Raw genomic sequence first — 19906 nt, 5'->3', positions numbered from 1 at the left:
CTGACATGGTTGAATTTGCCAGTCTTCTGTTTGTGGACCCTGTCGACTATCGTAATGAACTCGCTGTCGCGGTGCCTCCAGCTGTCCTTCTTGCCATTCACTCATCGGTTGTGGTCCTTAGCCTTGTCTGAGGGTTTGGCTTGAGCCTTACCCTTGTGCTTCTAGAATATTGCGCGGATGGCCTCCTCGCCGAAGGCGTGGCTCGTTGCGAGGTCGAGCAACTCCCGCGTGGTCCGCGGTTTGCAGCGTCCGAGCTCATGGACGAGTGCCTCATTGGTTGTGCCAGAGATGAACGCTCCAATCACATCCGCGTCCATAATATTGGGGAGCTCATTGCACTACTTAGAGAAGCAGAGGATGTACTTGCGTAGAGTTTCTCCAACCTTTTTCTTGTAGGCTTTGAGATCCTAGGAATTCTCAGGGCGCACGTAGGTGCCCTAAAAGTTCCCTACGAAGATGTGCTTGAGGTCTGCCCACATATGGATGTTGTTTGTGGGGAGATGCTCGAGCCATGCTCGGGCGCTTTCCACCAGGTAAAGCGGCAAGTATTGGATGATAAAAAGATCGTCGTTCGCCCCACCTACTCGACAGGCGAGGCATAAGTCTTCCAGCCACACGACATGGTTGGTGTTGAAGGGTCCTAATGGCTAGAGGGAGGGTGAATAGCCTAATAAAATTTCTACAACAACACTTAACAAAATAGTTAGACAATTATGAGGCGAAGCAAGTGTTGCGCTAGCCTACTCAAAATGCAAGCCACCTACCACAATTCTAGTTTAGATAGTGTCGATTCACACAAGAACTATGACACTACCTTATGTTAGTGTGCTCTCAAAGGCTAACTAAAGAGCCACACCAACCAAGCAAGTAAGCTCTCACAACTAGCTACACTAAAAAGCTTATCAACTAGTTTGCGGTAAAGTAAAGAGAGTGATCAAGAGGGTTATACCACTGTGTAGATGAAAGAACCAATCAATCACAAGGATGAATAACAATGACAACCAATCACCTCGGAATCAATGATGAACATAATGATTTTTACCGAGGTTCACTTGCTTGCCGGCAAGCTAGTCCTCGTTGTGGCGATTCACTCACTTGGAGGTTCACGCGCTAATTGGCTTCACACGCCAAACCCTCAATAGGGTGCCGCACAACCAACACAAGATGAGGATCACACAAGCCACGGGCAATCCACTAGAGTACCTTTTAGCTCTCCACCGGGGAAAGGTCAAGAACCCCTCACAATCACTACGATCGGAGCCGGAGACAATCACCACCCTCCGCCCAATGATCCTCGCTGCTCCAAGCCGTCTAGGTGGTGGCAACAAGCAAGAGTAACAAGCGAAATCCGCAGCGAAACATGAACACCAAGTGCCTCTAGATGCAAACACTCAAGCAATGCACTTGGATCACTCCCAATCTCACTATGATGATGAATCAATGATGGAGATGAGTGGGAGGGCTTTGGCTAAGCTCACAAGGTTGCTATGTCAATGCAAATGGCCAAGAGAGTAAGCTTGAGCCAGCCATTGGGGCTTAAATAGGAGCCCCCACGAAATAGAGCCGCTGTACCCCTTCACTGGGCACAACGCGAGGTGACCGGACGCTCCGGTCCGATCGACCGGACGCTGCCCCTCAGTGTCCGGTCACGTGATACTCGCCACGTGTCCCCTGCTTCAAATGCTGTTCATCAGATTTCAACGGTCGTCTGTTGACCGGACGCGTTAGTTAGAAAGTGACCGGACGCTGGACCTCAGCGTCCGGTCGTTTCCAGTAAGGTTCCAAACACAATTTTCCCGACCGGACGCGTCCGGTCATGCTTGACCGGACACAGACAGCATCCACTCACACAACATCTCCTCTGTATGCTTACATCAGCGTACGTCAGCACTGACCGGACACACCTTGCCAGCGTCCGGTCGCTGAGCGACCCAGCGTCCGGTCATGAGACCGAAACGCACGTCCTCTGCTGCCATTGACCGGACGCTCCGGTCCAACCGAGGCCAGCGTCCGGTCACTTACAGTGACCTCCATCTTTTCTGTCTAGGGTGCCGGTGGCACTGTCGGACTGTCCACACTCTATGGGCGGACACTCCACTGGTGAAGTTCCTAACCCTTGCTCAAATGTGCCAACCACCAAGTGTATCACCTTGTGCACATGTGTTAGCATTCCACTAGATCCTAAATGCATATGCAATGAGTTAGAGCATCTAGTGGCACTTTGATAACCGCATTCCGATACGAGTTTCACCCCTCTTAATAGTACGGCTATCAAACCTAAATGTGATCACACTCTCTAAGTGTCTTGATCACCAAAACAAAATAGCTCCTACAAATTATACCTTTGCCTTGAGCTTTTTGTTTTTCTCTTTCTCCTTTCCAAGTCTAAGCACTTGATCATCACCATGGCATCACCATCATCATGTTATGATCTTCATTTGCTTCACCATTTGGAGTGTGCTACCTATATCATGATCACTTGATAAACTAGGTTAGCACTTAGGGTTTTATCAATTCACCAAAACCAAACTAGAGCTTTCAATCTCCCCCTTTTTGGTAATTGATGACAACCCTTATACAAAGATATGAATTAAAATTCAATTGAATCCATGTTGCTTGTCCAAGCATATTTACCGTGTGTAAAAGGATATGGACAAGTTTCATGAACCCCAAATGGTAGCAATTGCTCCTCCTACATATGTGCTAAGAGTTTGGATTGTAGCTTGCACATATGATTAGATAGGAAGTATAGGAGACAATGTCTACCAAATGATGCTAAGGTATAAAAGATGGACCTTTGAAGCGTGATACCAATCGGAGTGCACCATTATACCATCCTTAGCACCATAGTTAGCTTGATACCACTTGGAAACAACACTTTGGAAATGAAATCATTAGATGTCCTATGCATGCTAGTTTTTCATTTCATCATTCAAACCTACAACTAGCATATACCACACAAGCATGGATATTGAAATTTAAAACTTGTGCCATGCAAGCAAACAAATGAAATGCACATTCAAATGCACCATACAAGTTCATGAGCTTGCTCCCCCTACTTGTGTGCTCAAAATTTTAATTGATCCATTTCCTTTGTCATATCTCTCCCCCTATGTCAAGTTCTCCCCCTTTGTTGTCTTTTCACTATCTTAGTACACTAATATCTTCGTTTTTCTCCCCGTGTACTAATATCTTTGTTTCTCTCCCCCTTTGTCATCAATGACCACAAAGGTCTAAAAGGTGGATAGGTTGAGATTATTAATGTCAATCAATGGGGTGAGGATTATATTCCCAAATTTGGTTCAAACTAGAATGTTTGCCAAAGATATTTAACTCGGTTTGATCCAAGGACAAGCTTCTTCACACCTCCTAATAAGGGTTATCTTGTACCATGTTGAGTTAAACACTTAGAGCTTATTTTCTAGATTAAACACTAGGTTTACAAGCCCATAAACATGTCATATGCTATCACTAGATCAAGTCAAGCATAGAAGCAATAGTGATACCATATCAACATCAAATTCATTTGATTTTCATGAATGAGCCTAATAAAATGGAGAGATGACTAGATGCACTAAACATGTCCTTAGCAAGGATGTATGCCATGCCAATCAACTTTTACCTTGGATTGCTCGAAGGAGAGGCATGTCATATAAATGGGGGGGGGTGCATCAACACATATTTGAGAAATCCAATATGTTCAACTCATTCCTTAGCTTGCAAAACATTTTCTCATCCAATGGCTTGGTGAATATATCGGCAAGTTGATCTTCGGTGCCTACACTCTCAATGCAAATGTCCCCTTTTTGTTGGTGATCTCTTATGAAATGGTGGCGGACATCAATGTGCTTTGTTCTTGCATGTTGAACCGGATTGTTGGTTAACTTGATTGCACTCTCATTGTCATATAGCAATGGCACTTTCTTGAACTTGATTCCAAAGTCACTCAAAGTGGCCTTCATCCAAAGTATTTGTGCACAACAACTACCGGCGGATATGTATTCGGCTTCGGCAGTTGATAATGCAACACTATTTTGCTTCTTTGATGACCAAGAAACAAGTGATCTTCCCAACAATTGACATGTGTCCGAGGTGCTCTTCCTTTCAACCTTGCATCCCGCATAATCTGAGTTAGAGTAACCAAGTAGCTCAAACTTTGCTCCTTTGGAATACCACAATCCAACATTTGGTGTATGCTTCAAGTACCTCAATATTCTCTTTGTAGCCTTCAAATGACTTTCTCTTGGTGAGGCTTGAAACCTTGCACACATGCATACACTAAACATGACATCCGGCCTTGATGCGGTCACATAGAGTAGGCTTCCAATCATAGACCGATACAACTTTTGATCCACCATATTTCCACTTGCATCACTATCCAAGTTGCCATTGGTTCCCATTGGTGTGCTAATGACTTTGCTATCACTCATACCAAACTTCTTGATCATGTCCTTGATATACTTGCCTTGACTCACAAAAGTACCATTCTTCAATTGCTTAATTTGAAGACCAAGGAAGTAACTCAACTCTCTAATCATGGACATTTCAAACTCATTAGCCATCATCTTTCCAAACTCATCATAAAAGTCTTGATTGGTTGATCCAAATATGATATCATCAACATAGATTTGCAACATAAATAGATCTTTTCCAATCTTCTTGATGAAAAGAGTGGTGTCAACCTTGCCTATTGTGAACCCTTTAGAGAGTAGGAAATCCCTCAATCTCTCATACCATGCTCTAGGTGCTTGTTTCAAGCCATATAATGCCTTCTTCAACTTGTACACATGGTTGGGCTTCTTGTCATCTTCAAAACCAGGAGGTTGCTCAACATATACTTCTTCATTGATGTAGCCATTGAGAAATGCACTCTTAACATCCATTTGATAGAGCTTGATGTTGTGGGCACAAGCATAGGCTAGCAAGATTCTAATTGTTTCCAATCTAGCAACCGGGGCATATGTTTCTCCAAAGTCAGGACCTTCAACTTGTGTATAGCCTTGTGCTACTAATCTTGCTTTATTCCTTACTACTATCCCATCTTAATCTTGCTTGTTTCTAAAGACCCATTTGGTTCCAATCACATTGTGTCCCTTTGGTCTCTCTACTAATTTCTATACTTGATTTCTTGTGAAGTTATTCAATTCTTTATACATAGCATTCACCCAATCAACATCCTTCAATGCTTCATCTATCTTCTTTGGTTCAATGGATGACATAAATAAGAAATACTCATAAAATGATGTCAATCTTGATCTAGTTTGCACACCTCTTGAAATATCACCAATAATAGTGTCCAAAGGATGATCTCTTGCAACATTGGTTGGTTGGAGGATTGGAACTTGATTGCTTGCACTTGCTTGATCATTGGGTTGAGATGATGTACTAGCCACTTGATCTTATTCATTTTCATGAGAGTCACTTGCACTAACTTGATTGTATCATCTTGTACATTTGAGTTAGAGAGCACTTGCACTTGATCATCTTCATCATCATTCACTTGCCTAGGCCTCAATTCACCAATATCCATGTTCTTCATGGCATTTGAAAGTTGAATGCCTCTAACATCTTCCAAGTTCTCATTCTCTACTTGTGAACCCTTGGTTTCATCAAATTCAACATCATGAACTTTCTCAAGAGTACCACTATCCAAATTCTAAACTCTATATGATTTGCTTGTAGTAGAGTATCCAAGCAGGAATCCTTCATCACATTTCTTGTCAAACTTGCCCAATCTAGTGCCCTTCTTCAAGATATAGCATTTGCAACCAAAGACCCGAAAATATGCAATGTTGGGCTTTCTACCATTCAAGAGCTCATATGGTGTCTTCTCTTTCAATCGGTGACAATAGATGCGGTTGCTACAATAGCAAGCCGTGTTGATAGCTTCGGCCCAAAAAGATTGACTCACATTGTACTCACTAAGCATAGACCTTGCCATATCAATAAGTGTTCTATTCTTCCTCTCAACAAGACCATTTGATTGTGGAGTGTATTTGGCCGATAATTGATGTCTAATTCCAAATTCATCACATAACTCATCAATTCTAGTATTCTTGAACTCACTACCATTGTCACTTCTAACTCTCTTGATGGTTGTTTCAAACTCATTGTGAATGCCTTTGACAAATGATTTGAATGTTGTAAATACATCACTTTTGTCCACTAGAAAGAATACCCATGTGTATCTAGTGTAATCATCCACTATCACAAAGCCATATTTATTTCCACCGATGCTAGTGTATTGTGTTGGCCCAAACAAATCCATGTGCAATAACTCAAATGCTTTACTAGTGCTCATCATGCTTTTCTTAGGATGGGTGTTTCCAACTTGTTTGCCGGCTTGACAAGAGCTATAAAGCTTATCCTTTCAAACACAACATCTTTCAAGCATTTAACTAAGTCATGCTTAACCAATCTATTCAATTGTTTTATTTCAACATGACCAAGCCTTCTATGCCATAACCAACCCATGCTAGACTTAGTGAACAAGCATGTAGATAATTTAGCTTCACTAGCATTGAAATCAACCAAGTATAGATTCTCATATCTAAAACCTTTGAAGATCAAATTAGAGCCATCTACACTTATGATCTCTACATCATCTACCCCAAATATGCATTTGAATCCAAGATCACACAATTGAGCCACGGATAGCAAATTGAAGTTCAAGCTCTCTACTAGCAACACATTGGATATGCTCATGTCATTGGATATTGCAATTTTAGCAAGCTCTTTGACCTTGCCTTTGCCATTGTCACCAAATGTGATACTATCATAGCCATCATTGCCATTGGTGTTGATTGAGTTGAACATTCTTGCATCACCGGTCATGTGTTGAGTGCACCCACTATCAAGAACCCAATGTCTTCCTCCGGCTTTATAATTGACCTACAAAAGAAGATCAATTCTTTTTAGGTACCCAAACTTGCTTGGGTCCTTGAAGGTTAGTCACTAGGCTCTTTGGTACCCAAATGGCTTTCTTCTTTGAGCCCATCCATGGTTTACCAATGAACTTAGCCTTCACACCATTTGTACCCTTAGTAAGCATATAGCATGAATTGAGCTTAATGGAGGATACATTAGCATTTTTGCTCTTGTTTTTGCATTCTTGCTCTTTGTGACCCACTTGCTTGCAACTAGTGCAAAACCGACCGTTGTTCTTCACAAAACTAGTCTTATGAGGAGCAAAGGCCGCTTTGCCTTTTTTGGGGGTATAGCCCAATCCCTCTTTGTAGAGGGAAGCTCTTTGGCTACCCAAGCACATAAGCAAGCGATCCTCACCACCATAAGCCTTAGCTAAGGTGTGAGTGAGCTTAGTGACCTCCTTCTTGAGGTTCTCATTCTCAACCACTAGTGAGGCATCACAAGTGAGACCATCACTACTAGATGAGGTAGAAGTGGAAACGCTACAAGAAGGATTAGTAGGAGCAATAATGATAGGCATAGATAGTGATTCATCAATTATATCACAAGTTAAACCTACATCACAAGTTTCAACATGCTTCTTTTTATCTTGTTCATTAAGCAAAGTGGAATGAGCCTTTTCAAGCTTTTTGTGAGCCTTGCCAAGCTTCTCATGGGCTTCCTCTAGCTTCTCATGAGTTGCTTTGAGCTCATCAAGGGCTTGCTTAAGGGCTTTTACGTCCTTATTCAAGCTCTTGCATTCCCTTCTCTTAATGTCAAAGTGTTCTTTAGCATCTTCTAGCATGTCAAATAATTCATCCTTAGTAGGTTCATCATTATCACTATCACTATCATTTTCATTTTCATGTTCATTATCATCATCATATTCTTCATCGCTTTCATCATCACAAGATTATACCTTAGTGGCCTTAGCCATGAAGCATGATGAAGATTCGAAGAGAGAAGGCTTCTCATTGATAGCAATGCTTGCAAGAACCTTCTTCTTGGTGGTCTTGTGATCATCACTATCATCATCATCATCACTTGAGGAAGCATCACTATCCCAAGTGACCACATATGAACCCCCCTTCTTCTTCTTGAAGGACATCTTATCCTTCTTCTCTTTCTTTTCCTTCTTATCCTTCTTCTTGTTCTTCTTGTTGTCATCATCATTGTCGCTATTGTATGGATATTGAGCAACAAGATGATCTTTGCTTCCACACTTGAAGCATCTTCTTGACTCTTCTTTGTTCTTGGATGAAGACTTCTTTCTTCTAGCACGGTAGCCCTTCTTCACCATGAACTTGCTAAATCACTTGACAAAGAGAGCCATCTTCTCATCATCATCATCATCCCATGAATCATCCTCTTCACTTGATGTTTCTTGCTTGGCTTTGCCCTTGGATGATGTGGCCTTGAATGCCATGCTCTTCTTCTTCTCATCCTTCTTCTCATCTTTCTTCTGCTTCTTTTCTTCCTTCTCATCATCATCTCTATAAGTATCATTGGTCATTATATCTCCCAACACTTGGTTTGGTGTCATGGTGTCCAAACCACTCCTCACTAGAATAGTGACCAATGTACCAAATCTTGAGGGTAAGCATCTCAAGAACCTGTGGGAGAAGTCTTTATCCTTTACTTCTTCTCCAAGCGCTTTGAGATCATTGGTAAGCACTTGAAGCCTATGGAACATCTCCGGCACACTCTCATCATCCTTCATCTTGAAGCTTGCAAACTTTTCTTTGAGAATGTAAGCCTTTGCACCCTTCACGGCTTGAGTGCCCTCAAATGATTCTTCCAACTTCTTCCATGCCTCATGAGCCATCTCAATATTTTTGACTTGCTCAAAAGTTCTTTCATCAATTGCATCATGAATAGCACTTAGAGCAATGTCATTGTTTTGGAGAAGTACTTCTTCTGCCGTGGTGGGATTCTTCGGATCTTCAATCTCAATTTTTGTTTCTACCATCTTCCAAACATTCCTATTGATTGACTTGATATAAGTTGTCATCTTAGCCTTCCAATAGGGATAGTTGGAGCCATCAAATTGGGGTGACTTCTTGGTGTTGTTGATTTGAGCCATTTTAACACCGAAGGTTGTTAAGCCTCAAATAACGGTGACCTCGTCTCTGATACCACTTGAAAGGTCCTAATGGCTAGAGGGGGGGTGAATAGCCTAATAAAATTTCTACAACAACACTTAACAAAATAGTTAGACAATTATGAGGCGAAGCAAGTGTTGCGCTAGCCTACTCAAAATGCAAGCCACCTACCACAATTCTAGTTTAGATAGTGTCGATTCACACAAGAACTATGACACTACCTTATGTTAGTGTGCTCTCAAAGGCTAACTAAAGAGCCACACCAACCAACCAACCAAGCTCTCACAACTAGCTACACTAAAGAGCTTGTCAACTAGTTTGCGGTAAAGTAAAGAGAGTGATCTAGAGGGTTATACCGCTGTGTAGATGAAAGAACCAATCAATCACAAGGATGAATAACAATGATGACCAATCACCTCGGAATCAATGATGAACACAATGATTTTTATCGAGGTTCACTTGCTTGTCGGCAAGCTAGTCCTCGTTGTGGCGATTCACTCATTTTGAGGTTCACGTGCTAATTGGCTTCACACGCCAAACCCTCAATAGGGTGCCGCACAACCAACACAAGATGAGGATCACACAAGCCACGAGCAATCCACTAGAGTACCTTTTGGCTCTCCACCTGGGAAAGGTCAAGAACCCCTCACAATCACCACGATCGGAGCCAGAGACAATCACCACCCTCCGCTCAACGATCCTCGCTGCTCCAAGCCATCTAGGTGGCGGCAACCACCAAGAGTAACAAGCGAAATCCACAGCGAAACACGAACACCAAGTGCCTCTAGATGCAAACACTCAAGCAATGCACTTGGATCACTCCCAATCTCACTATGATGATGAATCAATGATGGAGATGAGTGGGAGGGCTTTGGCTAAGCTCACAAGGTTGCTATGTTAATGCAAATGGCCAAGAGAGTGAGCTTGAGCCGGCTATTGGGGCTTAAATAGGAGCCCCCATGAAATAGAGTCGTTGTACCCCTTCACTAGGCACAACGCGGGGTGACCGAACGCTCCGGACCGATCGACCGGATGCTGCCCCTCAGCGTCTGGTCACGTGATACTCACCATGTGTCCCCTGCTTCAAATGTTGTTCATCAGATTTCAATGGTCGTCTGTTGACCGGACGCGTTAGTTAGAAAGTGACCGGACACTGGACCTCAGCGTCCGGTCGTTTCCAGTAAGGTTCCAAACACGATTTTTCCCGACCGGACGCGTCCGGTCATGCTTGACCAGACACAGACAGCGTCCGGTCACACAACGTCTCCTCTGTACGCTTACATTAGCGTACGTCAGCATTGACCGGACGCACCCTGCCAGCGTCCGATCGCTGAGCGACCCAACGTCCGGTCATGAGACCAAAACGCACGTCCTCTGCTGCCACTAACCGGACGCTTCGGTCCAACCGAGGCCAGCGTCCGGTCACTTACAGTGACCTCCGTCTTTTCTGTCTAGGGTGCCAGTGGCACCACCGGACTGTTCGCACTCTACGGGCGGACACTTCGCCGGTGGAGTTTCTTACCCTTGCACCTAAACTTCACCACCCTTGATCAAATATGCCAACCACCAAGTGTATCACCTTATGCACATGTGTTAGCATTCCACTAGATCCTAAATACATATGCAATGAGTTAGAGCATCTAGTGGCACTTTGATAATCGCATTCCGATATGAGTTTCACCCCTCTTAATAGTACGGCTATCAAACCTAAATGTGATCACACTCTCTAAGTGTCTTGATCACCAAAACAAAATAGCTCCTATAAATTATACCTTTGCCTTGAGCTTTTTGTTTTTCTCTTTCTCCTTTCCAAGTCTAAGCACTTGATCATCACCATGGCATCACCATCATCATGTTATGATCTTCATTTGCTTCACCATTTGGAGTGTGCTACCTATATCATGATCACTTGATAAACTAGGTTAGCACTTAGGGTTTCATCAATTCAACAAAACCAAACTAGAGCTTTCAGGTGTCCCCGGAGTACTTGACGATGTTCGGTGGCGCGCAAAAGCACGCCGGGAATGACATTTGTCGGATCCTTTTTGTGAACGCCTACAGGCCGCAGGCATTAGGGCATGGGCTATGTCGTACGTCCTGAACCCTAGGATGTGGGCCATGGTTGTCCGGGTCACTGTCGCCGTAGTGTAGTTGGTCTTGGCCCATTTAGTCTGGCCTCTGGTGCCTGGCGCCTCGAGCTAGATGAGCGTTGTGGTTTCTGACATGGCGGCTGCGCGCTGGGGAGGCTCCCATCTATGCGCCACACCACCATCGTCCGGTCGGAGTATGCTTGGCGCATGGCGCCCCTCGGGGGTACCACGTGCCGAGGAGATATGTACGAAGCTAGCTTCGAGATGTTGCCTCTCTACGGAGCTTTGAGCCTGCTACACCGCCGCAGTTTATAGCAGGTCTCGCAGCTCCTAGTGGACATGCTTTCCTTCATCGGTCGAGGGCTTAGGGGCCGTTCGCATGATCATGGCAGCCGCTGCGACATTTTGGCTAGCCCAAGGGAAGACGGGTATCTCCCTCCTGCCCTATTGGATTTGGTTGTACACTCGACATGCCCGCGCTCGCGTGCCCTTGGCGTCGAAGTGCTGCGGGCTAGGGCATCCATCGTCACGGCGTTCGTCGACCTGATCAGCTTCTTGGGCCCTGGCTCGTTCTAGGCGTTCCTGGTCGTACTCGGCTTGTTCCTGGGGGTGCATGGAATCGGATAGGCATCGTCCCCTGTATCCTCCGAGAGATGCAACATATTGCATTCTCTTGGCGAATGGCAGCTCCCCTTAGAATCGGACTTAGAGTCCGTGTTCTTAGGGGTGGCTAGCAGGAGGTCGTAGAGGGACTTCGGATCCCGCTCCATCATCCTCACAAACCCGAAGGATTCTGGCGTCATCATGTGGCCAGTGTGTCTGGCGAGTTCTCACCCGAAGAGTGCGATCGTGTCTCTCATTTCAGAGGGTAGTGCAGTGCTGGGATTCCAGAATTTGGCCTCTCATGGTAGGGGCCTGCTCCTAGAGAGTTGGGCAAAAGCATTCGCCAACACGTAGAAAACACGTCGGCTTAGCTCTGGCTTGAGATCCGTCCTAAGATAGGCGTCGATCCTGCATGCTAGCACATTGGAGTTGATGATTGCAGGACTAGCTTGAGTCAATCCATGATCAGGCGTTGGGATGTGTGGCAGAGCTACATTCCCCTCGCTGAGCCATAGCTGACCCAGACGGTCGGCCACGAGGTCTAGGTCCCCGAAGCGCAGGGCTTGGCCAGGGAGGAAGCCATCAATGGGTGCTGGCCCATCGATGTTGGCGAACTCAAGGCTTCCGAAGCGGATGCGGCCACCGAGGGCCACATCAAGACCACGCCCGACATAAGTGCAGGGAGCCATCTCTTTCTTCTCAACAATCAAGAGTGCGTGACTGTCCCCTACTTGGTGCGCCAACTGTCGGTGTTTTGTGAACCAGACTAGTAAATTTATACGATTACCGCGTTGCTCTAGGAAGACAATGGTAGCATCCAATAGACACGAGGATTTATACTGGTTCAGGCCAGAGCTCTATGTCTAATCTCAGAGATGATCGAGTGCGTGTTCCTCGCTTGAATGCTCTGAAGTTCTTACAATGGGGGGTGCAAGAAAGGTGGAAGAGGTGGAAGGACCTATGCTAGGCGAATAGCTGCCCGAAGAGAAGCTCCAGGAGCCCTACTACAATGGTGAATGAATGGAATGGTAGAGGATGTGAACCGTGTTGCCCTGGCGGTCCTTATAAAGAGTTTGGGGCCAGGGCTCATACAAAGAGGAGGTTCTCCTGGCTAAAGGGTCGTGGGCCTGAGGGAGGTCCTAGCTAACTTGGCTTGCAAGCTACGGCGTCTTCTGGTGCTCGTCCGGTCATGGCTATCGTCATGGTTTTGTGGCCATGCTGCGACAAGGTGTGATGTAGTGTTACTGTGCTGGCCGTAGCGACACAATGGGCATGACGATGGTTCGCCAACCGTCCTATGCGGCATGGTCTCTGTTGTGGTCTTCGTCATCATCGTCTTGTCTCCCAGGGCGTCATACGGGAGTTGGTGGCCGCCCGGGTCGCCGATGACCGTCTTGTCTTGAGGAGCTGAGGACCATGACCCCAGTTGTCGAGGTCAGGGCTCGCTGCCAGTCTGGATGACTTCGATGTCGTGGCCTTCGTCGCGGATCCTATCTCGTAGTGGGTGGGACCGTATATCCGTATCACCGGGCCGTGTCTGGTCGGTGGTCTTCGTACCCGTTATCACCGCTTTGAGGCGGTGTTATCTTGTCCATGCGGCGTGGCATAGGGTTGGTGTCTGACAGGACTAAGGTGACTGTTGTCCCCTCGGTCCTTGTGGGGTCAGTGCGGCGCGCTTGCTTTTGTCAGAGCTAGAGCGCTTGGCCGGACGTGACCTCTCCCTGTCTCTTCCGATGGTCGTGATGGGGAGAGGTCGGGTGCTTTGCGAATGCCATGCGGCTGGGGCCGGAAGAAGAGGTCGTGGCTGACCCTGGCCCTTGCGTCTGGCTAGGCTTGCTTGGCTTGACTGGGCCTCGGTCGTTCGGGCCTTCGCCAGCTAGCGCATTGCAGGCCTCGTGGCCTGCTATCTAATCGGTGCCTTGAGATACCCCGGGGTTATAACCCCGACAATGATATAACCACTCTCAATGAATAAAGCTCGATGATTTTAGAAGAAAAAAACTAATCTCAAAACGTATAGGTATAGCCCAGTTTTTTTTAGATGAATGCCTCTGCACTTGTAAATTCTCCATTGGAGCCAAGACTTATATGCCAACTTCTCACCGAGCAAGAAGTAGCATATCAACATTTCGTACAAACGCAGGAGAGAAACTGCAAAAAGGAAGGGCAGAAACTCCAGTAAAGAGAGCGATGGGGTCCGAGTACAAGCACCCCCACCAGCTGTGCTTCATGAGAAAATTGCATATTTGGGAGAGTGAACAATGACGCTTCATAGATTTAGGACTCCAAACATCGTCTTCGTAAAAATAGCCCTCGACTCTTCATTTTCATAACATTAGATGTATTTCATCCTCTTTTTATTCCTAATACATGTATTTGTGACCTGGATGGACGATTTTGCCCCTGTGGCCTCACGTACAGGCCTTGGGCTCGGTTTGGCTCGTTGGCCAGGATGGCTGGCCGCCGCCGGTGCATGCTGGCTCGCTGGGCGTGCTGGCCGCCGCCTGGGCATGCCTGGCCATGTTGGCTGGCCTTAAAATACAGTAAAAATTCACAAAAAATAGATAAAAATGCACAAAAAATGACTAGTGCTGGGACATGAAATAGATTAAAATTCATGGCATATCACACAATATTAAGCACTCATGAGTTCTCGCTAGGGCTAGAGCACTGGACATGGCTTCTGCCGGCGCGTCCAGGCCTTCTGCCGGCACGTCCAGGCCCTCAGCCGGCGTAGCAAAGCCCTCAACCGGCGAGGCCAGCATGGCCAGGCCAGAGGCCGGTGCTGCCAAGCCCTCAGCCGGCGCGGCCACCGTGTCCAGGGCTGCGGCTGGGACGCCAGGGCTCTTGCGAGCGGGCGGGCGTCTAGATCATCGGGAGGATGTCCATCCATGGTGGCGCATCGAGGAACGACGGCGGTGGGGTGACGGAACGGCTCGCGCGATTAGGGATACATCGGGGTCAGGCGGTGGGAGATAGAACGATCGATCTCGTATCCATGCAAGTACAAAACGCTAGAAGGGCAAAAAGGTCAGATTAGGACAGAAATACATGTATTTATATTAAAAAAGAGATGAAATACACCAAATGTCAAAGAAAATCCAGAGTCGAATGGTTATTTTTAATGTTTGGAGTCCTGAATCAGCGAAGCGCGTTGTTTGGAGTGCCAAATATGCAATTTTCTCCTGCTTCAGCGCGGGAAGCCGTACAGGTGGCGGAGGCGGCGACGGCGCAGCGGTACCGCCACCCTCGCCGCGACCGCAACTCCCTTATTTTACACCAGGTTCACCGTTGCCGCCTGATTACCAGGTTAGGGTCTGCTCCACATTCTTGCGGGTGTCTTGGGGTTCGGTGCACTGGGATGTTCTTGAGTTCTTGCGCCCAATTTCTCGGGGATTCTTTCCTCCCGTTCTGATAGAGGGCATGTGGTCTTCGGTGGTCCGGTCTTAGGCTAGTTTTCGTCAGAAAATTTTCCAATTTGATTGGTGGGTGCTTGGTTATGGGGGGAAACCCAGAAAAGATTGAAGTGAAAAAAAGCAGTGCCGGTTCTTTGTCGTTGAATGGTGCCACTGCAATGCCGAATGGGGGTCGTTGCGGAGCCTTTTGCGAGTTCCGGCCTGATTCTTGCCTTTTGAAGTTTTTTTTTTTTTAAAATCTTTAAAAGAAGAAACGGCCACACGGGTCGTTAATTCTTAAAGGAACATTTCTTGTCGCTTTATTCAAAACCATGTTCTTCTATAATTTCCAGATTAGTTCCTTGTCCGTTTAGATGAATTGGGTTTCCTTGAGGGATTTGACCCAATTGCAGATTCGGCTTGGTTTTTCCTTGGTATTTCGTGAAAAGAAAACTCGTATTTGTTGAGCACACTATTTGGTTTTTTTGTGTTTGTCCTTGCTATAAATGGACATCTCATGATGCTAGAGAGCATGCTGTGACGTGCATATCTTTGCTGTCATTGGATTCTGCCTGCTTCCATTTGTTTGGAAAATATGAATTACTAAATGATTGTAATTGTAACTTACTAGGACTTTGATGACGAGCTTCTGGACGAGGATGAAACAAATGGATACGGTTCTCTGTTCTTGAGTGATCTGCAGAATCTGTCTCAGTTCTTGAGTGATCCACAAGATCTCCCTTATTTTATTGGCCGGCAAAATTGTGAACCGCTCATCACACAGGATTATTTTTCACTGCACCACAATTGGAAACAGCTGCTAGATGGCAAGAGGACATACCTCCGCTCGCCGAACAATAACCTTTTTCTCAAGTACAATGACGACTTCCCCTTTGAAATCCCAGAACCACTTCAGAGGGCACTGGGATGTCAGGTATAAATGTTGTGGCTTCATAAGTTACTCAAGTGGATTCTCAATTGTTTATTCCTTTGTTTTTGCTTCAGAATGAAGTTTTTTTTTTCTGTGCTAAGTGCAATGGTCTGACATGAAATTTCATATCATCATCAGTGACTATCACTAAGTATTCAGAAGTGTTACCTTTGTAAAATGTTCTCCCTTGAATAGCTGTGATGTCCTTAACTCCTGATCAAACCCTGTTTATTGTGTTTGTAGATAAGCTTTCCTCTCAATAGCAATATAGTATGTGATGATGATATACACTAAACTTTCATTGAACTGTTTGCAAATTGATGTACTTTGCAACTAATAAATAATGTTTAGGTTATATCATGCAGAATCATCTTGGATAGTTACCCATTCATTGAGTGCGTCCTAAGTCATGGCTTAAATATTCCAGTAGTGGTTTTTTCGATATATGTTACTTGAAAACAAAGATTTGGTCTTTCCCACTAAAACAAATCTTATTTCTGTGTCCTGAAAAAATTGTAACCTAAATGTTGGCATGAACAGATACATGCACAATTTGGTAAACAACAGTATTTGCACAGTAAAAATATCATGAACGTCAAACAGAAAGTTCAGTGTGCCTGAAACAATGTTGAAAGCTTGGCTACCAGAGACCTTGTTATGGATTCATGATGTTTACTGGAAGCAATTTAATATAGCTAGCTAGCCTTTCTGTGCAATGGCATTTTGCCATATGAGTCTCATAGTCATAGCATTTTCTGTAAAAAGGAGTGAACTCTTGTGCCCCATGCCTTACCTCAGCATGACTCATCTGGATCTTTTTGAGTGTTACAAATATTATAAATCAACTATTATGCCTATGTGATTCTAAGTTTCTAACTCTTACAATCATAGGAGCCACTATCTGTTTTGCTTCGTGAAGCTGCCGAAAATTCTATCATCCAGCAAAAGTTGAAGGTTTGTTTGTACCTAAGCTTCACTCTAGAAACATTCTCATTGTTAAGTGCTTTGTGCAGACCTAAAAATCATTCTTTATGCAGATACTTAGTGAACATCATGTGTGCATCAGACAAATGCGAATAGATGGTTCATGTTTTTACAGAGCTTTCCTTTTCTCTTATTTGGTAACTATCTCAGTTATATTGTTCATGACGACATTGTTGCTTTTTTCTTCTGCACAAAATCTTAACATGCTTGGCTTGTAATCAGGAAAACCTTGGGCAAATGCAAGGTAGTCAAGCTGAGGTCACTCGCTTAATGAAATGTGTGGCAAAGTCCAGAAAGAATTTCTGTCGTCTACAATGGAATAATGCATACTTCTCAGATCCTGAAGCATTTTTCTCAAGTGTTGTTTCTGTAAGTATTATCCCAGCTTACAAAAGCATGAATTTTTATTGCCTGATCATCATATCCTGACTTTTCCTAGTGATATGTTTCTCCAGTTATGAACAAAATAATCATGTGGGAGTGGTTACCAAAAGAGTTCTTGTACCCCATGGCCTGAACCATAGAGATTATGTAATGTGTATTTGTTCAAAGGGTTGTAAGTACTCTGATGAGTGGGGATGAGGCTGGGCTCTGTTTTATGGCTGGGGCTAGGGGCTTTGCTGCAGCTAGCTGCGGTCTTCATCTTAGTTCTCTGGGTATTCATGTTTGGTTGTTCTCTTGTTCCTGTGGTATGTAGTGTATGTAACTTCATAGAGGTGTTAGGGTGTTTCTGGAGTGTGTTTTACTTTAAATTTCTCTTATTAATGCAATGATACATGATTCGCCTGGGTATTCAAGAAAAAATGTAATGCATATTTCTCTGCAAGATAAGTCTTAAATAAACAGTGGTCCACAGAATTTATAGCTTTATGGAAACCTGTGCACTCATCCCCTACAAGGAAAAAGATTGAACTTTCTTTTAAAATAATAACAAGGAGTGCACAGATACATACTCTCTCCGTCCCTAAATAACTGTCGTTCTCGCTTCCCGAGAAACAACTTTGACTAATTTTATATTAAAAAATATTAATATTTATATTACATAATTAATATCATTAGATAGATCGTTGAATCTATTTTCATAGTAAATTTATTTGGAGATACAAATGTTGCATGCATTTTGTATAAATCTAGTCAAACTCACGGCACAAAAACCCAAAACAATAGTTATTTAGGGACGGAGGGAGTAGATGACATGGAGTACATGAACAAACCAACTTAAGAGCTCATGAGTAGTGCCATATACTGGGTCTGTAACTATGTATCATACTTCAGCACTATACTAAAAAGTAAAATCTCCACTTTACTATCTGGCATACATTTATTTATTTTTTAAATTATTGGTTGCATTTTCACTATCTAAGAGGTAAAATTATGGTTTCTGAAATGGTATTTTTCTTTTTCTAAAAAAATGGCACAGCATTATGCATCACTTAGCAGTATCTTTTCCTGAGATTATACTTAAATGTAATTATATTAATCAACACAAATGTCTTTATGTTCTTTTAGGAGTTCGAGCACTTGTCCAATTCTGTTGCAAATGGGTACGTTTAGCTCCTTACTTCAGTACTTTGTTGAGCAATCCAATATCTTTTATGATCTGATTTTTTCAGTAATACCTATGTTTGCAGATTTTTTTTTCCTTTCTAGGCTATGTGCTGATGAGCTGTACAAGAGAAGCCTACAGGAGATTACATCATCCAGGAGTGAGGATAAAATGTTTTTTGGGTGTGTTATTTGTCTCTTTGTTCTCTGTAACGTTTTTCTTTGGTTAGTTCTATCTTTGCTTAGACTGCTGACAGAGGTTCATATCCGTACACATGAAGAGGAGTACAAGTTAATACTCCGTCAGCAAACAAGTGCCCTTTTGGTTAGTGCTTCTGGCTTCGCTGAAAAAACAAGCCGAAACACTGTTCCGGCTGATTTGTTGTGAGAGAAAAATACTGTTCCGGCTGAAAAAACCAGCTGAAAAAGACGGATTATAAGAGAAGCGAGCAGGGCCATTATCCTTATACATTTTAAGTAGTTGATTATTCTCTATTTATGGTGCTGTAGCAATCATATTTCATTAACGATGTGCTTGCTTTCCAAGTTAGCCTTCTCTCTGCGGGAATATAAGAACCCTAGAAAAAAAAACGTGGGCAACTTTTTTGTTTGGTTAATACTGTCAGAACCAAGCTAACCAATACTATGTTTCTCATTTACAAATCGCACTCACTATTCTGCATTTGTGGCTTTGGTAACAGTTTTGCACTGAAAAAGTGCGTCCCTTTGGCGCTGAAGCTGGCTTTCTACAAATGAGGGCTCTATCCTTTGAACTTGGCATCCCGTTGCACGTGGCACTTGTGGACACAACCGTGAACAGTAATGGAACTGTGCAAGTAAGGTGCTTTGACTTCTTTACTCAATCAGAATCAAGAGTAAGCACAAGCTCAAGACCCCTCGGTTCAGCCAGAAGTTACTATCTGTCAAGCATTACTGATAAACATCCAGAGCAAGGAAGGGATAGCAACTCAGTCATGCCGGCTGGAAGCTTATTATCGTCTGGTCGCATGCCTTTGGTGACCTTACTGAGTAGGAATGGTCAATGTGACATTCATTATCGCAAGTGAACATATTCTGAGTATGAGGCAACCTCTAATGGATGGTTCTAACAGGAACTGTTTTTGTGTGATAACATAACATGGATTTTAGTTTTGCTCGGTTTAGACAACCTTCCCTAAGGGGAGGAACATCAACCACTCGCTTTGCTCGGATAATCGCCACGGAAGGGAGTTAGCTCGGGGTATTAGTGATAATCTAGTCTAGTATGGGTGTTTGATTGTGCATCTGCTTCCAAATTGTATCGGGTTAGAGTATGTTTGGTTGCCTCTCCTAAATTTTAGTCGCTGTCCC

At 44.2% G+C, this 19906-nt stretch overlaps 1 protein-coding gene across 1 annotated transcript; it reads left to right on the top strand.

The window, feature by feature from the left end:
- The first annotated feature begins 177 nt into the window (after positions 1–177).
- Positions 178–19623, top strand: LOC136516022 (OVARIAN TUMOR DOMAIN-containing deubiquitinating enzyme 1-like). Its single transcript, XM_066509441.1, has 10 exons — positions 178–238; positions 397–533; positions 15728–16030; positions 16919–16981; positions 17065–17148; positions 17234–17380; positions 18521–18555; positions 18662–18717; positions 18787–18881; positions 19258–19623. Exons 1-10 carry the CDS (start codon positions 178–180, stop codon positions 19621–19623), a joined length of 1347 nt encoding a protein of 448 aa, XP_066365538.1.
- Positions 19624–19906: the final 283 nt, after the last annotated feature.

The sequence above is a fragment of the Miscanthus floridulus genome, chromosome 17 (assembly GCF_019320115.1).
Source record: "Miscanthus floridulus cultivar M001 chromosome 17, ASM1932011v1, whole genome shotgun sequence".
NCBI classification, from domain to species: domain Eukaryota; kingdom Viridiplantae; phylum Streptophyta; class Magnoliopsida; order Poales; family Poaceae; genus Miscanthus; species Miscanthus floridulus.
This window is presented reverse-complemented; position numbering and strand designations above follow the sequence as displayed.